The following is an 18,029-nucleotide window of genomic DNA, read 5'->3' as shown; positions in this document are numbered from 1 at the left end:
AAATATATCATATAACTAAATATTAAGTTTATGATTTTGAAATTATGTATTGTATTTTGCGTTTTATTTCTTATCAGTACATATTTTATGTTTATTAAGCTATAAAGTAAAATTTGTTTATCTTAAAGCTAACCTTTAGAACTTATCAGCTTATTTTATTTATATTTATTTCCAGTATTTAATATTTATAATATCAATTCCTTTGTTTTTGTTTTCCCTTTTTATTTGAAATTTGACTAATAATTTAATTTTACCTCTTCTTTTTGTATAATTTGACATTAAATGTGTGTAATTGGGTAAAGTTTAGAAATCTAACACCGAAAACTGAAGAGCTACAACTGTCGATTGAAGACTTTTGCAAGACCCTATCAAAACTTAATAATTTTTATTAAAAAATTAAAAACCATAAAAAGGAAGTTACTGGTGCTTAATTAAAATTAACATTTAATTAAGCTATATCCGACTGAAATCATCAATCAACCATTCCATATCATTAACAATAAGAAAAAAATCGTCAATGAGTATTATTAATAAGCTGAACATACGTCACACAAATATTTATAGATATGCGCGCGAATATGCAGATCCTTATCTAGGACATGGCATTGGACCAGTTCCTGGATACGGGGTAAGTTTTTATAAAATTTTGTAAACTATTTATAATAATATGTAACATAAATGACTCTGACTTATGCCTAACGATTTTTGTATTCTATTTCACTAAACCTCTTAAATTTCTTTATTGTTTATCCCATTTTTTTTTAATAGGCTACCATGTATCGCGGTGGATTCAATCGTTTCACGCCATATTAAGAAAAATCTACGCCAGTCAGCCAAATAATGCACTTGAACTACTCTCGATGAAAATGCTCAATATATGAACAAAACAAAGCAAATAAGTAACTTAGACGTAAATACTCCTCCCTACGTGCAGTAAGTAGAAGTTACAACTAAACCGATAGATGCAGGATACTCACACCCGACAGCAGACACGGCAACACCAACAACAGACGCTCAAAGTCCTTGGAGAGTTTAAAATCAAAGCTAAGCAACAAAGAAACAAAAAGAACATAAACAAATCAATGTCGTCCAGTAAAAGCAAAAAGCTACACCAAAAAAGAAAAATATACGCCGCTAAATGCAGTTCTATGGAGTTTATATAAGTAAACCAAACGAAAAGTAAAAAAAAAATATTTAAACATAAATTGCAAAATAGTTTTGCAGAGAATGAAAAGAAAAATGTGCTTCATGCGTAGATTTTTACCAGAACAAAAGCTGAAACTTTGTGCGGCAGATCAGAATTTATATATATATATATATATTTATATATATATATATATATATATTACCGACATGATATATAGTTATTATATATAGGCATTGTATTTGTATATCAAAGCAAACCAGGAAAGAGAGCAATGTTTTTAGGTACTTTTCATGCTGAAACATCATCAAAAAAATATATATATATATAAACCTTCGGTTGTTGATTTTAATAACTTCGTTGAACTAAGTTAGTCTTTATGATTTACAAATTATTCTAAAACATTAGCGTTGTAGGATGTAGTAAGGGAAAGCAACAATGCAGCCACGTTAACAAATCAAATTGTATATTATTTGCAAACCGCTAAAGCACAAACAAAAATATTTATTCGTATATACTTTAGATTGATATCTCTAACTTGACTACCCAAAGAATACTCATTTCTGTATTGTACTGTATTGTCAACGAATTTAATTTTAATACATTGCTTGGTTGTTCCTAATTATGTTATATTTTGGCAGCTAAAACCACTCACACTAAACTCACGACTCAATTCGAATTGCTCAAAAAAATTGTAGCGCATAGGTAAATGCAAAAGATCAACACGTAGACATATCCTTGGAATATACAATAATATTTACTTTAAATGCCGCCATAGCAGCAAAGCAACAAACAAAAAAAAAAAAAAAAATTAAAAAAAAAAAACACTAGTTTTAAAAAGTCAAGCTTCCAGTGACAAAAAGCCATTGATGAATGATGTGGAAATCGAATAATAAGCATTAAAAATTACAATTTTTAGCTCTTACTCCGTAGCACTTTCCTTGTGTGTTGTGTAAAGAAACAAAACAAAAACAAAAAAATGGAAAAAAAGAAACGTCGTTTCGGTGTTGTTCATTTTCGGTCTAGACCGAAGCGAAACTTCCCTAAGCAAACTAAGAATTTATTTTATACACACTCGAATCTAATGCACACACAAAACAAAAATGAAACCATGAATCTTTTAACAATGTGTATTTTTCAAATGTTAACGATTAAATGCTCAATGGAAAACATCCAAACAAAAGGAAGTCGTTCTCTATATTGATTCTTAGGCAGCTACTGTCATCAAATTTATACTAGTTGTTTATCAACCATACTATGCTAAACAAAAACAAGCTACTAATTATTGTGTGTGTGTAATCGTGCAATTCTTTAGGTGTTCTTCTTCGAATTTCCTTAAAAAACCTACTACCAATTACTTGAAAAAAGGGATGAAGAGAGGAATGAAAAATTCATCAACTCCAAAGAGCTTCAACTTTGACGTTTATTTTTATCTAATCACTTAGCAACTGTCTCAGATTGTACATATTTACGATGACATATGGTATTTTTCCCTATTCCTCTCAACGCACACACAAACAACACACGCACAGGCTAGGATCCTGGGAAATTGAAGCAATTTATGGCATACTCACATTGTTACCCTCAATATAGGGTACTTCTTGTTTGATTCTCTCTCATGATCATGCATTGATATACTATTTTTACGTTGACATTTTTAAAGCCAAAGTTTATATTTTAAATGATTTTTAGTTAGGTATTAGAGTTTATATGCTGACGACAGACACAAAAGGATAAGTAAATGATTACGAACTAAAAGGGAAAACAATAAAGAAAAACAAATCGAACCCAACAATTGCCAAATTAATCGTAGCTTTCAACTGAATTATAAAATAAAGACGTAATTAAATTTAATGAATTTTTCAACTAGCGCAAAAATAGTTTGCCAAAAAGCCTAGCATACTTTTTGGCCCACCCCGATCACACACCAGAGAAAAAACACAGATATTTGGGTTTGATGAGCAAAAGCAAGAGATAAACCATCTAGTTATAAAGCAAACTTAAATATATTACGGTACGGTATATACATTTAAATTATGAACTCAACTTCCACCGCAAACTTTTAAAAACAAACAAAAAACAAAACAAAGAAAAACACAATTTTTGTCTTAAGCAATGCGTTGAGGAAAGTCAACCTACAAGTAAATTATAAATGCAAACGCAACTCAATCAAACACTGCAGCTATATTATGACATACGATATATGATGTATATGATAATATCTTCATTTAACCCGATCCATTTTGTGACCCCCAAAAACTGTAATCTGTGTAGTTTAACCATAAGCCAGCGCCAGCTTTTGTTTACTTTCACATAGATCAGATGCCTAGGCGTCATATAAAGTATAAATATAAAGTATATAAATATATATTATATGGAAACTCTAATCTTTAATGATGTGCCAAATTGTAAGTTGTACCATTTGTTTTTATGAGCAAATGCAAAACACAAATTGAAATAAAAATATGAATTAAAACATAAAACATTGAAAATAGCATTCAGTTTTCCTCCTCCCGATAACCCGAAACGGAATATGCAAGAAGCCTATTTTGATTTTAAAACATTTAGATGGTAATGGTAAAATATTTTTTAAATTTAGCATTGTGTATAGGAACGGACAAGGCTGCCAAAAAAGAAAGGCCAAGCCGAGCGTTCTCAGGCGCTACCTTACAAAACAAAATTGATAACAGAACCGCAGTGACGATAAACAAGTATTATATTAGCAACAATCGCAGAACAAAGCCCAACCAACAGCAAACACAAGTAAACTTAATATAAAACCCAGCTCAAATTTAAGTTTCTTGACATAATACATACCGGAAGCTATTGAATGTGAAATTTTAATAACAAACATACACAAATTCCGAAACGTATTGGTTTATATCAATTTTCAATTTGTAAGGTTGTGACAAATTGTAAACAAACATAGAAAACAAAAATGAAACATGAAACAAATCCATGGAAAATTGTAATATTGTTTGTGAATGGCAAATAAAATAGCAAGAAGGTTGAAGCATTTGAGATTCAGACAAAATACATTTGAAAAGAACGCCAGTGGGAAAGAGCGAGAAATGCAATAAAAATAACTTTAAAAAATGCAAAATAATCCAAACAATTGTGTTTTCATTTATGTGGGGGGCCAAACATTGCTGACAGACCTCCATAAATTACGGATTCGTGTCCCCTTTTTTGATGCACGAGGTAGAGTTTGTAAAAGAGCATTTAGCAGCACACAATCAATCATAGAGGTAGCAAAAACTTATGGCCTCTTATCCACCATCTACCGGAAACCCTTTAGACGTCTCACACCTCTTAGCCCGGCTCACACGCACACGTAGACGTAGACGTACAAAATTTCATCAATCATCAATTTGCCTTCCGTTAGAGCCCGGCAGTTTTTCTTCATTACTCCAAAACTCTTTGGCACTCGGGGCGTAATTAAAGTTGATGGGGGGTCATTTGCATGCAAGTTTATTACAATGCAACCGCAAACATTTAACACCTCTAAGTCCCACACACATACATCGACTATATATATATATATATAGAACACCGCGACATGCAAAGGCTATTACGTGATTAAATCAAATGGCTCCACCACTTGAGTTCGCCAGCCTGTAATTATACAAATTTTCGCATTTGATTGAAGAGTCCGGCATCCGACATTCAACATGACATTTCTGAGGTTGAACACACTAGCATATAGTTACAGTGGTGGAAAGAGGAATAGAAATTAAAAATAATTTTATTCTTTAAGTCAATTCAAAGTTAAGAAACCGATTTTAGAATTGTGAGTGTATTATTTTTTTATTTTTCTTTTTTAATTTTTTCAGTTTTCTAATAGCTTAGTTTATAATAAATTTGATTAAGTTTTAATATCTTTGCTAAATATTAAAAATAATTATTTTGTAAATTAAAAAATAAACGCAATGGTCTTAAAATTATTTATTTTTGGCGACTTTTAGTTAGATATGGTAATAATGTTTTTTTTGATTTGGTTTGACTAAATCAATAGATGATTAATATAAAGAGTTGCGTCTATAATGCTTTCCAGTGCTGTTGGGTACAGAGCAGCATAGACATGGCTCTGTTTTTAAATGTGCCATGTCAAACCGACAACCGCAGGAAGTAAACGCCTCTTCGCCTCTGGTTTGATTTTGTCCTGCCGGCAGTTTTGGGTTTGTGGCCAATGTGGCCGCTGTGTGACATAATAAATTATGCTGCATGCCAATGATTAATTTTAGATGTATGCGACATGACAGTTTCGGGAGTGTGGGGCACACGCAGCGCACCCAATCGAATGCATACGAAATTAACAGCAGTAACAGTTGGAATTAGCCATCTCCCACTCTACGGGGCAGGCAATCGCAGGACGAAATCTGTGGCAGGCTGCCCATGGGCTATTCGCTTTCTTCTCCCTATCTATCTATCTATCTCAATTTGAACGGCCCGATGGGCCCATGAATTATTACGTGCAATTATTTTCTAATTAATTATTTGACAGGCTAGCGAATGGCAAACGGTCGAGCGGCAATGGCATGCCATGGTGCGATAATTTTTTGGGCACAATTGGCCATTCGATATGGCGCGTAATGGGCGCCACTAAATTGGCCCGGTCTGCTTTCTGATTCTCGCAATGGAATGCGGCCAAAAAATACTTTTTGCTGGCAGCTTGATATAAGAGATACTTAAATATGTAGGCCGCCAATTGGAGCCCAGCTGACTGCCAAAAGAAGGGGAAATGAAGCGGAATAATAGAGAAATCCGGCGATTCAAGGGGAGCTAAGTAAGTCCACCGGCTGTTGGATTATGAGTAATGGCATAATTAAAATGGAAAGAAATTAGCCTGTTTAATTGAGCGCTAGAATATGGTAAACGTTTATAAATAATGAGAAGACTTGCCAGCAAGTGAGCTTAAAATTTTAAAAAGAAATCTTGAACTTCTCGAAATGAAATCTTAGCCTTGTCAACTAAAGCCTATATTCGACTCATATTCTTTAGCTCACAGTTTTTTAAACTTACAAACAAAGCCGTGGTACTCCATTTATCTAATTGTAAAGAGTTGCCACCATTTGAAAGTGTCAAAATTACTCGCGGTCTAATCAAAGCACTTATCATTACCAATTTCCAATCGAAACAAACAGTCCCAAAGCCACCTTTTTGGCAACTCTCTTCCACAAAGCAAACTGCTAACGAGGCCCCAAAACATCGGACAGGCCAACATGTCCGATCGTTGCCACGCCTCCAACAAAACCCCAAGCCACATCACCAATCCCCACTGCACCGAATTGCATCCTGGTTTTGACCGCTGCACAAAAACTAATTACATTATTTCAACTTGATGCAATCAGAGAGTGCGTATGCGTGCCCCCACGACCCCTCAACCCCGCATCGGTTTACCCCAGTGACCATCCGCGTTTCGGTTCAATTGAATGCCAGACGGGGATGTGAAACTAAAAAATACCAGAAAACAATACTGACACGTGATTGACGATGCCTTACCCAGTAATGTTGTAACTCATCAAAAATTTTTTTTGTATTTATTAATATTCTCGAATGATAAACTCAATGTGTTTTTTTTTAATTTAAAAGCCACAAAAATATTTATAATATTATAATATATAATAATAAATCAGATTTATTTTCGCACCAAAAAATATATACACAAATTTGAATAAAAATATATACTTTTTTACATTGGAAAAATGATTTTGCAGTATTGATCAACCGTTGACCAATTACATCACAACTGAAACAACCAACAGAGATACCTTAGAAACTGTCCGATATTTGGCGTATAAAAACGCAACAACGAGAAAAGCCCAGCAGCCAGAGAGGTCGAAATCCTCGCAGGACATGCCGATGCACGCAAATCACTGCAAAAATGCCCATTGGCCAGGGCTGATGACGATGGTATCGGGATAGGTCCTCCGGATGGCGTATTGTTGGACATTGTGGGGGGCTGTGCTTTACGAGGCGCATCGGTTAGATGTGCCACGGGTGTGTCCTGGAAGCGAGTGTGTTGGATTAATGCCGGCAGCTGCGGCATGAACAACCGCCAATAATTCAACGCGCGGCTTTGGGCATAAAAATCGCTGCATCTGCAAACCTGGCTGGCAATTATTTGTTGTTATATTTGTCTGTTAATTGCCGATGCAGCGCAATAAAAACCCACACAAGCACACAAGCAGCGAAATTTATAATTAACAGTGTCGTTGGCGCCTTGTACGTGACTCGAAGCGCGTTTCAATTAAAAGTTTTTAAAGGCCCTCAAGCCCAGATCTCATTTTCGATAATGCAAATTGTGCTGGGGTTGAGGCAGCACTGCACTTCGTCTCCAATAAAAATTGATTTATTTCGCGAAAATTACAATAACATTTAAAAACGTTTTCCCGAAACCATTCAGTTAAGCAGTAAGCTATTTTAAATTTCCCGCATTCCAATACCAAAATAAAACAACAATAAAACAACATTTTTTGTATAGAAAAAATAAATAAAACGGCGCACAAAAATATTTTATTTTGGTTAAAAATGTCACAAAATCTTAATTTAAATATTGAAAGAATTGCTTTTCTGTTTAATATTATTATTTATATACCTATTTAAACATAAAAACTTAAAAAAAACTTGTTTATAGTTTAAAGTACGTTATAAATAAGTAATTTTTTGTAACTAACTAATTTTTTTACTTTCCACCTGAAAAATGCAATACCAACTTGAGCTGTAATTATTCGATAGACTACAAAGCTAAAGGGCAATGTCTAATTAATAGAACTTTCAAGGAACATCTCAAACGCTTTTACCCTTTGACCTCATTTGCGCGTTTAATGAAAAATCCCCTTGGCTTTGGCCTTTGAATTCCGCCTTTGACTTTGCATTTGGGGCATTTTGTGCCTCCTTCGGAACCATAAAAACCACCGGTACCGCAAAATCGGGCAGCAACTGAAACGTAAACGAAATTCCCATGGCTGCAACATTGGCCAACACCGCAAAGGAAGCAACCCATTGCAATGGGTCCATTCGGATCGATTGGAAAGCAAGCTTCTTAACCACAAAATAAATAGCTTGCCTGCCGCAAATCTTGTTTGATTGTCTAAATATTTAGACGGCCAGTGAGGACACAGTAGATTTTCCCTTGTCCAAGCTCTTCTTTTAATCCAAAATGGCACTCAAAGAAACCTGCTTGGACAGAAAACAGTGCTTGCATAACAATTAAATTTCTGTTTGACAGTAAGACTTATAATAAAATTTTTTTTGTAAAAGATAAAGTTTCTTTAAATAAAAGTGTACATTTAATCTTAAACAGTATTTTCTATGGATTTATATTTTATTTTATTATTGAACAAATCATTTATCTTTTAAGTAAAATGATTTTAATTTATTTTTTTGCTTTTAAAAATGCAACTACATGTACTAAAACAAAAAATATGAATCTTAGTTCTACCAAATGCTCTGGGTAACTCTCTTTTGAACACCAAAAATGATGAAAATGTAATGGGAATATCCCTTGATTCAGGTGGAAAGATATTATCCGGGGCTCAAGTGTACAACGCATCATTTGCAGCGACCCTTTCGACGCACGAAGAAAGCCAAGGACAACCCAATTTTATGTGTAATCATTTTCCTATTTACAATCAATTGCCAGGCACTTGGCATCCTCTCAGCCCGGATCGTTGGCATATCCTTGGCCAACTGTTATTGCCGCATCATTGCACTTGAGTCGAGGCAAATCCTCGAACACCTCGACATCGCCTGTCATTTGCCATGCATGGAAACTGTCCGCGCTCACTTGGCCACCCATCACCGACAGCTGTTGCCGGCGTGACCTTAGACGACTGTCATAGCTCAGGCTGCAACTTGCAGTTTTCCCCATTTCCCTACCCCTGGGAGAGAGACTTTTCCACGCCGGAAACTTTCCCTCCCTTGAAGCTGTCTGTGGCGGAATTATGCAATGGCTGCTGGGCGGGTTGCCTGTGCAGCCATTTTTCAAAAATTCAATTGTATATTCAATTCAATTTCTGTGATCAACAACGCCGACATTGACGGCCACGGGGGAAATGGAGCTATTGGTTGGAAAAAGATTACAGCACGGGAAAAGTACAACACTTAAAAAGATAACTATACAGTTGTAATAGGCTTATTCCAGTTAAAAAACTTATCACAATAGCATAAATGTGTTATAATATGTAATAGTTACATTTCTGTATGCATACTTTAACCTTATGTGTGTAAAGAAAGTGTATTCAAAAATTACAAACTGAAATTCTTCCTTCTACAATATTTTTAAATTATTTTAAAATATTTATACTGGCATTTTTCAGTATGTTAAACACATTCAACAGATTACTATTGATTGCTGCAATTAAATCATTAATGTATAAAGGCAATGTTAATTAAAGTCAAGAACGATAATTCAATTAATTAACATTCACTGCTTTCTAATTACTCTACGTAAAAACAAATATGAAATAAATAAGTGAGAAAATTTCATTGTTTAACAGTGTGGCTCCGTAAAACAAACTGAGTTCATTTAAGCTTAATTTTAATAAATGGTTTCATTGTTTTATTATTAAAGTTCCATTTTATCCTGTGTTTTAAGGTTTTTTTGCAGTAAATTAAAAAAGCAACCGCGTCGAAAATCACTTTGATGTGACAAGTAATTGTGATATGGGATGGGAGGACAAGCCAAGTATACTTCAGCCAAATGTGGGTGGCTTAAATCGAAACACAATTCGCTGCTGCCAAACAAATGGCCGAAATAATTGCGTTAATTAAGCATGAGTTTAATAACACACTCAAATGAATAGAAGGACTGACAGGCAAGCGTTCTCGGGACCTCGAGGCCATCAATCAAGGAGATGACAACGGAAATTCTGTTCGGCAAATAAATCATAAAAAACAGAATAACAAACGAGGCGGCTCTTTGCGGTTGAGGCTGCGCCTAGTTAAATGCTTTGTTCGGGCTTCTAGTGTCTGTTTGTGGGTGTGTGTGTGTGTGTGTGTTTTGGTGTGGGTGTGTTTGTTGCTGTATTGGTGTCTTTATGTGTTGGCGGTTTTTGCGGTTTGCGTTTTGGCCCCCAGCTTTACCTGGACAAACACCGGAAGTGGGTGTGGCTGCTGTGCGGGAACTGCGCTCCACTGCGTGTCCCTCAATCCCCGTCTCGAACTTTCTGCTTGTATATACATACACCGGGAAAAACAACGTTATAATTTTTATACATTTGTATATATCAAAAATATATAAGTTATCATATTTTTGATGCAACGATTTGGTTTTTTTAATTCTAATTCAAAAAATCGTTTAGCTATTGCATAATTAAAAACGAAATTACTTTTGGCTCCCTTTTGAAAAAAATTATTGTATTTTATTTTTTTGTACTCACTGTTTGTAAAATGTTATCTTAAACTTAAGTAAAAATACTAAGTCTGTGGTGGAATTTTAGACACCTTAATCAGAATTCATTTCCTGGTTTTTGTTTTTGCGTGTGTAAGAGTGTGTATACGGGGGTGCAGGTGTAAGTTGACGGGTGTGAGTGTGTGTGTGTGTGCGGTGTTTCATTATAAGCTCAACGGCACTTAGCACAGATTTAAGCCGCTTTGGATTTGCTCTCTTTGTTCGCGCCCATAGCCAACCGCTCTCTGAGACCTTTTTGTGTTGTTTGGTCCTTCGGATCCGTACGTACCTTTTATCCACCCATAGATTTGGCTTCCCGCCGGGCGTTAGTTGTCGAGCGTTGACCGAATTATGCACACAAGTTTCGGAGGCATGCCTCATCCGTTTTGGCCACTTGCCCGAATCCTGCTGCCAGCCAACTCGACTTTGTTGGCACACGCTTTCATTATGCAATAATTGCATTTTTAATTTTTGTGTCGAGTCATTTAAAATAATTGTGCGAACACTTTGTGACAACACTGGGATACAGCAGGGGTGTGTAGGTCTGCCTTTCTGGCTTTCAGAGCCTTAATGGCTGCCAAGGGCCAAAAACACTCAACAAGTGGCTTAGATTTTATCCTGGACACTTATGTGGTCTGGATGCTTGAGAATTGCGATTAGTTTTATTTCAAGATTTTTAAAATCTCATTTTCTTAACGGACTTAAATAATTTATTAAGTTATACATTTTTTCTTGTCAAATAACAATAATAAAGAAGCTCTTTGCAGGTCTTACTTGATATACAAACATATCTAAATTCTAAAAATTAAAGACTCTAAAATAAATCCGTTTTTTAAGAATTGCGGACAGTTTTTTATAAAAATATTAAATGACAAGCCGTCATTCCTATATTGATTTTTTGCATACAATCAATTATAGCAACTCTATATTTATTCACTAACAAATGTGAAATTTAATTTCAGGCCACATTTAACTCACGTATAACCATTTATAAAGACATATTAGTCAGCATGCAGATGTTTATCTTTTCGATTAATCAGTGGACAAAGCAGATGGCCCGGCGACTGACTGCAATTGATTTGCGCGTAAGCATTATCTGCCTAATTATGTTAGTTGGCTGCCTCCGATTTCCTTGACATGGCAGGACATAAGCGCATTATAACGCTTCACAAACCGCTGAACCGCCAAGCCGGATTATGCATTGCAATTACACGAAACCGAATGCAATGGGGCAATATCAATTGCAGTCGGACAACGCGCATACACACATAGCGAAATGGCTTTCGCCAAAGACACCATGCCATTTTGCCGCCCCCAAAGAAAATTGCTTAATTGTTGGGCACACGCCCACCTGGCCGCCTCCCACTCAAACATGCCAAACGACCGTGCGCCTCAACAAGTTTGCAAAGGTAACAAAAAATCAATAGGCCTCCAAGCAAAGTAAAAAAAAATGTAGAAAAGGGGGACCATTTGGGAGTTGGGGAATATTAATTGGCCGTTTCAGCGTTACGCCAAAAATGCTGAAAATACTTTCACGCTCGTTTCAAGGCAGGCAAGGATATGGAGCACACTCGTTGCCACGTGCCCGGGAGTCGCAGCTCCCCGCCATGATGTCCTCGTTGCCGCTGTCCTCGTCTAATGGCTGTCCTACACGCAAGCCCAATACCAGGCCCAAACCCAATCCCTGGGCCAAGTCGGCAACGAAGTCGAGTCGGAGTTGCTGCCAAAAGACAAGCATCTTGAGGTCCTTACTCGTCGGATTAGCCAAGCACAAATACATGTAATCAAGCACAAGCACTGTGAAAAAACAAGAACTCTCTATAAATATGGCCAATAGATTTTAAAATCAACAGCAAAAGAGATGAAGTAAACAAGTTAAATGAAACAATATCTTATTATATATATTTATCCAGTATATACTTTGTTTTATAAAATAAAAACAGGTTGATAAAAAACCTAAAAAAAATGTCTATGGAATTCAAAGTCTACAAAAAAAACCTTGGTAATTCATCTATTGAAGTCAAATAACCGTTTAAAGATAAAAGACTGTACATTTTATAATTTACAGATTTCTAAAATATACATAATTTGATAAGCATAAAAGGCATCTATAAAATTTTTATAAATTGTTGTACACTTTAATAGAGTTTAATTAATGGATTTGAATTCATTTTAAAGGGATAAATGGTTTAGCTTTAAATGTTCAGGGTTTGGCTCATGTTTTAAGCGATTTATTTAGTTTTAATTTGTATTTTTCCAAGTGCTCTGACAAACGCCTTGTGTATATTTAACTTTTCAACTTGGAACTGTCCCGAGCCAGCTGGTGGCTTTGCAGTAGAATTTATGCCTGCTACGGATTGCCCGCCTCTCGACCGTCGACTTTCGACTGTCGGTCAAGGCTGACACAATAACGCACCTGGGGTTCGCCAAGAGTGGCGACTGCCTTCGAGTTCCCAAGTGCCCAACGTCCTCAAACCGGACCAGAACGAAACCAAACCCAACCCATGCGATTCCAACCCGGTGGCTGCTTGTAAATTTATGCCCATAAAAATGCACAAAAAGGAAGCGGAAAATGTGTTGTGTAAAAAGGACGACGGTGAAAATAAAATCAACAATAAATTTTACATGCAGCCACATTACGAAACAATGGCCGACGGGAATCCCCCTTCTGCACATGGGCGTGAGCGTGGGCGTTAGCGTGGGGCGTACACACTGCAATTGGTATTTTTATTGCGTGTTCAACACGGCGTATGCGTAATACAAGCACATGCCTGGCAAGACGCTACTTTATGGCCGCTTTTGACTTATGCCCCCATAAAATGCCATAAAGCGAAATTAAATACGCGAAATGTAAAAGAGATATTTTCGGACGTTGGCTCTCTCGCTCAAATTGATTGGCATTTCTATCAAATTTTTTGACATTTATGCGAAGCGAAGAGGCCTTTACAGCCGATCCAAATGATTCATGGCTTTCTCTAGCCAAGATTTATGGTCAACCCTTTTCCGGTAATCGATTCAAAAACAATGACCATTGCCTGGTCCAATTTTTATTAGCCAGCCTTCGTTTTCGTTGTCCCTTGAAGTGGGTTACGATGTCGCCTTCAATTTTAAGCTTGTTTCTCCGGAATTTTCATGTTTACGGCCGGAACAAGCTGTGGTAATGCGGGCGTGGCCAAGGCGGTTCGGTTACGTGAGGCACATCAAAGTAACCGAGCGTCGCGCCCATTTTTCCTGCTGCGAAACAACGACAAACGCTGATGAGGTGAGGCCCGGAATTGGGGTTGACATGGGACGACACCGTCCCCCCATCCATTGCCCATTTTTCCCATCTGTCGCATCTGTTGATTAAGCTTTTGCCCAGTTTCTCCGTTCCGCTCTGCTTTTCACGGGGCTCCCACTTTTGTCATCATTAATCAACTGCCGACAAGGCGCATCGCATCGACAAAGGCCAAAGGAATGTGAGCAAATTGCTGACTGGGACTAGGATGGGGAATACGAATACGAATTGGAATACGTAATAGAAATGACTGCTGTTCATCACTCGCATCTCTCTATTTGCAGCAGTACGCTGTCTGGATTACAAATAACAAAGAGTCAACACATTGACACTTGATTTTGCAGTGCACTGCACATCTGAGCCTGATTAGAACCCACACTTGGCACTCACTTTGAACTTGAAACTTGAAACTGGAAACTTGGGAATACTTGAAACCGAGTCGGAAGCGGAAGCAGAAACAAAAACACAAATCGGAGCTGCAAACTTGACAGCCGAGACGCCCTGGGGACAAGTTATCCGAAGATAACGCCTCTGTAAGCTGCCATAAGCCATTCCAAATCAAATGCTCGGAATGGAACAACAATTACATAAACTTAATAACTTGATAGCCCCAAAGATAAGCTCGTCAGAAGCAAACATTTCACTGCCCAAAAATTTGCGTTTTTAGTTTGCTTCAAACTATTATTATTCAATCAATGTTCCTAAAATTTTTTTGGCATATTTAAGACTTTTTTACATTTCTGAAAAGGTTGTTAATTTTGTAGTCTTACAAATTTTAAACACTATTACAAAATTGTAATAAATATTTATTAAAACATAGAAAGCAGAAATATATAAAGATATAAAACTTGTGTTTACAATTAAATAAAGTAATATTACTTCATACCTATGTTCTATATTACCTTTTCTTAAACGTTCATAATTTAAAAACCATCCTTTTTGACACTTTTTGGCACAACGAAAGACAATAACATTTGTTTTATTTTTAAGAGTAGTATTTACTATATTTAAATAATAATACAAATTATAAAATGACTAAAATAAATTAAGAAATAAATTTTATTATTGTTTACAAGACATTGAGCTAGTATATCATAACATTTTAAAACTTTATGCAAAAATGTTTAAGGGGAATATAGAAGTAAAAGCAAATACTTCCATTTTAAAATCACTCCTACTTAATTTGTAGTCTTCAAGGACTCGAAACAATCTAAAATCAAAGCTTACAGTGTAGTCTGGGCAACACAGGGAATCCGAAAAGAGGCAACCCATTGCCCACCGGCTGAGGGCAATGTCTGTTCGAGCTCATTCCCAATTACAACTTCAGCCTGGGGGCCTTTTTCGGACCTTCGGTTGCACACAATTTTATGGCCGCAAACAATTTTCCAACGTTTCGTAAACTTTTCACCGATGCAAAGGGGGCGAAGGGGGTGGATGAAGCGGCGAAACGAAGAGAAGCTTTTAAGGACGTGGGCTTGTTGTTGGGTAAATACACTTCACTTATTACAACACTTACAGCTGTAAACGAGCGAACGGCCCAAGGCTCGATTTGACTTTACTCGAGACTCGAGAGCTGCATGAATATTGCAGGACCTGGCCAGTAACTAAATGGAAGGCCAAAAGCTGAGGGCTTCAGCGGGTCCTTTCAGGGAATTAAGCCGCAGAAGCTAGGAGGTGACTACGCCTGGGCCAAAGAACTCAGATGTTCTGCGAATGGATGATAAGGTGCAAGCGAAGTGGGCGACCTGATCAATCATATGTGTAGCGGAAGTAATTCATGGTATACACTCTTAGAAACTCGTGAAAAATGTATGTTTTTTAAAATGTGCAAACTGACAGCAAACTGCCAACTTTTCCAGACCAATGTGTGTGTGTGTGTGCGGGTGAGCGCTATGCAAATGAGCAGCAAAGAATGCAATGAAAGCTTGATTAGCATATTGCGTATACGCCACGGTGCGCACCGTGAAAAATGTGAAAATTGTAAATGCTTAAAGTGGAAGCCAGCAACTGGGACAACTTTCGATAAGTGGGAATAAATTGAAGGGGCATTCCTCACTCACACACTCATCATTCACGTGCCCCCAAAAGGGTTTAAAATAATATTACCCATACGCCACATGTTACGTTGTGCACTTTAAGCAATCCCTTTTGCCGCAAACAGACGTCAAAAACATTTGCAAACTAATTTAGAAACTATTTCGAAATGTTCTCCCCATTGCCAGGCCACAAAATGTGCCACTTCAACGCAATGAGCCGGCAGTCTACCCAAGATAATCATTTACAACAACAACAACGGCAGACAGAGGCTGTGCCAACAAGAATACACCATATGCGAGCAATTTCCCAGGGCAAACGCAAGAGCCAGGAGGAAAAAAAATATATAAAATACGGGAAAGGGAGAAGGGGAGAGAGGGGGGTCGAAAAATCCCAACAACTTTTTGCGGGCATGTATGCCCTTGGTGGCCATAATTTATAGACTATCTGCCAAAATATTCCAGCTGAACCATAAAGATTCAATTTCACAAGCAATTTATATAACTGAAACCCCTTAGCACACCCCCCCTTTTTTCCCAGCTGCCTTACAAATGAGCAACATTCTCGGACCACAGACTGTTATTTATGCCCTGAAAATCACGTGGCTCTCGACCCCCGAAAATCTGCCACATCCAAATTTAGTTTTGAATTAAAACTCCCAGTCGCTGGCACTATATTTGTGTTTGTCCCTTTCGGCCGAGTGTAAATTGAATTAAAATTATAATATTTCTGAGCAAACACACAAACGGCCACGTGCAAAAGTTTAATTAAATAGTATTTTATTCCTTGGCGCTGACTACTGCCGCTTATGCGCATAACTCGTGCATAAGTTCTGGGAGTTTCGCCCTCAGCCATCTCATTTGCCTTGGCCGGCAGTGGAAAAAGTTTTAATTTGTTGACTTAACCGCAGTTACAGTTACAGGGGCCCCAGCACCCCGGATCGGGCATAACTTTGCCCGGCGCAACTTAACATGCATATCTCGTCGGGCGGCGAATCCCCTGGGAATCCTGGGAAACGGATCCCAGGCCAACAGGCTGCCGGATCCCGGCTCCTCCATCCACGTTCAACTTTCATTTGTGCTCCGCTCAGTTCGCTTATCGTCTGCTGCACACGCAGCTGCAACGTTTTTGCATGTTCCCTACCCGCCTTTTTTGCCACCGATTCCCTCGATTCTCGGCTATATAGCTTTAGTTGCAGCTACCGCTACTGCTACTGCTACTACAGCCCCTGCTTAGCCATAAATATGCAGCTTAAAATGGCTTTCGACTGGCGGCTTTCGGCTTGCGGTATACGTGGCGTATGATTGATGCCACTTTGGCTGCACCAGTCTCTGCTGTTGTTGCTGTTGCTACTGATGTTGTCTCATGGTTGTCAGGTTGTTGGGCCATTAGCCAGCATTAAGTGAAATGCGAATAAGATGACTGAAAAGAAGCGCACCCAACTCGTTTGGCCAATTCATTGGAGTGGAAACTGGCCAGTGCAAAGGCATTAAAAGTTCGGAGCAAAGAAGTATAATCCACGCCACATCTGTTGCAATCAAACGAACTTTATTTTTCAAATTGAGGTATCAATAGTTTGCACAGCTTCTTGTGAATCCAAAATGAATAAAATAATTTCAAAATGAATAAAATATTATCTAAAACAATTCTTTAATACTACTGATTTTATTTTCTTAGCAATTACTTACTATTAACATCACCAGAACAAAATAAGCTATAGTTCAAATATATCTAGGATCATAAATCAATTATTATATATATATTTTTATATTCTTTTGAGTTTTCTTAGCTTAAATCACAATCAATTGTCTTTATTTTTATTATTTTGTTTGGAATTTGGAATTTTATTTCTTTACTCTTATCTCTCAAATAAATTTAAAAGCAACAATGAACCGAAAAAAAAGATTATTTTCCAAAAGAGGTTTTAAAAAAACATCACTTAATGATATTAAAAGCCTTCTTTGGAATTCACTCCATCAAGCTTTAATTATAATCGCAATTATAAATGTTGATTGCCCATATGCCCATGACATGAAATTTTCAATCAGTAAAAATGGTAAATGAAACCAAAAAGCGCAATAAGCGACAATTGCGACAGTCGCATGCATAAAGCGTAATTATTAAATATTTATATTTAATGTATACATTTTTATTCGATACCCATATATTTATCACGCCTA

At 37.0% G+C, this 18,029-nt stretch overlaps 1 protein-coding gene across 18 annotated transcripts in view; it reads left to right on the top strand.

Annotated features, from left to right (window-relative positions):
- Positions 1 to 4,250, top strand: part of LOC108150175 (sex determination protein fox-1) — a 118,045-nt gene extending 113,795 nt beyond the window's left edge. For all 18 annotated transcript variants that reach the window (XM_041707921.1, XM_017278155.2, XM_017278154.2 and 15 more), the window contains 2 exons: positions 565 to 628; positions 769 to 4,250. In XM_041707921.1, coding sequence (XP_041563855.1) covers positions 565 to 628; positions 769 to 813 — 109 coding nt within the window. In that variant the 3' untranslated portion in view covers positions 814 to 4,250. The remainder of the gene's footprint in view (positions 1 to 564; positions 629 to 768) is intronic.
- Positions 4,251 to 18,029: the final 13,779 nt, after the last annotated feature.

The sequence above is a fragment of the Drosophila elegans genome, unplaced genomic scaffold, assembly GCF_018152505.1.
Source record: "Drosophila elegans isolate 14027-0461.03 unplaced genomic scaffold, ASM1815250v1 contig_208, whole genome shotgun sequence".
NCBI classification, from domain to species: Eukaryota; Metazoa; Arthropoda; class Insecta; order Diptera; family Drosophilidae; genus Drosophila; species Drosophila elegans.
This window is presented reverse-complemented; position numbering and strand designations above follow the sequence as displayed.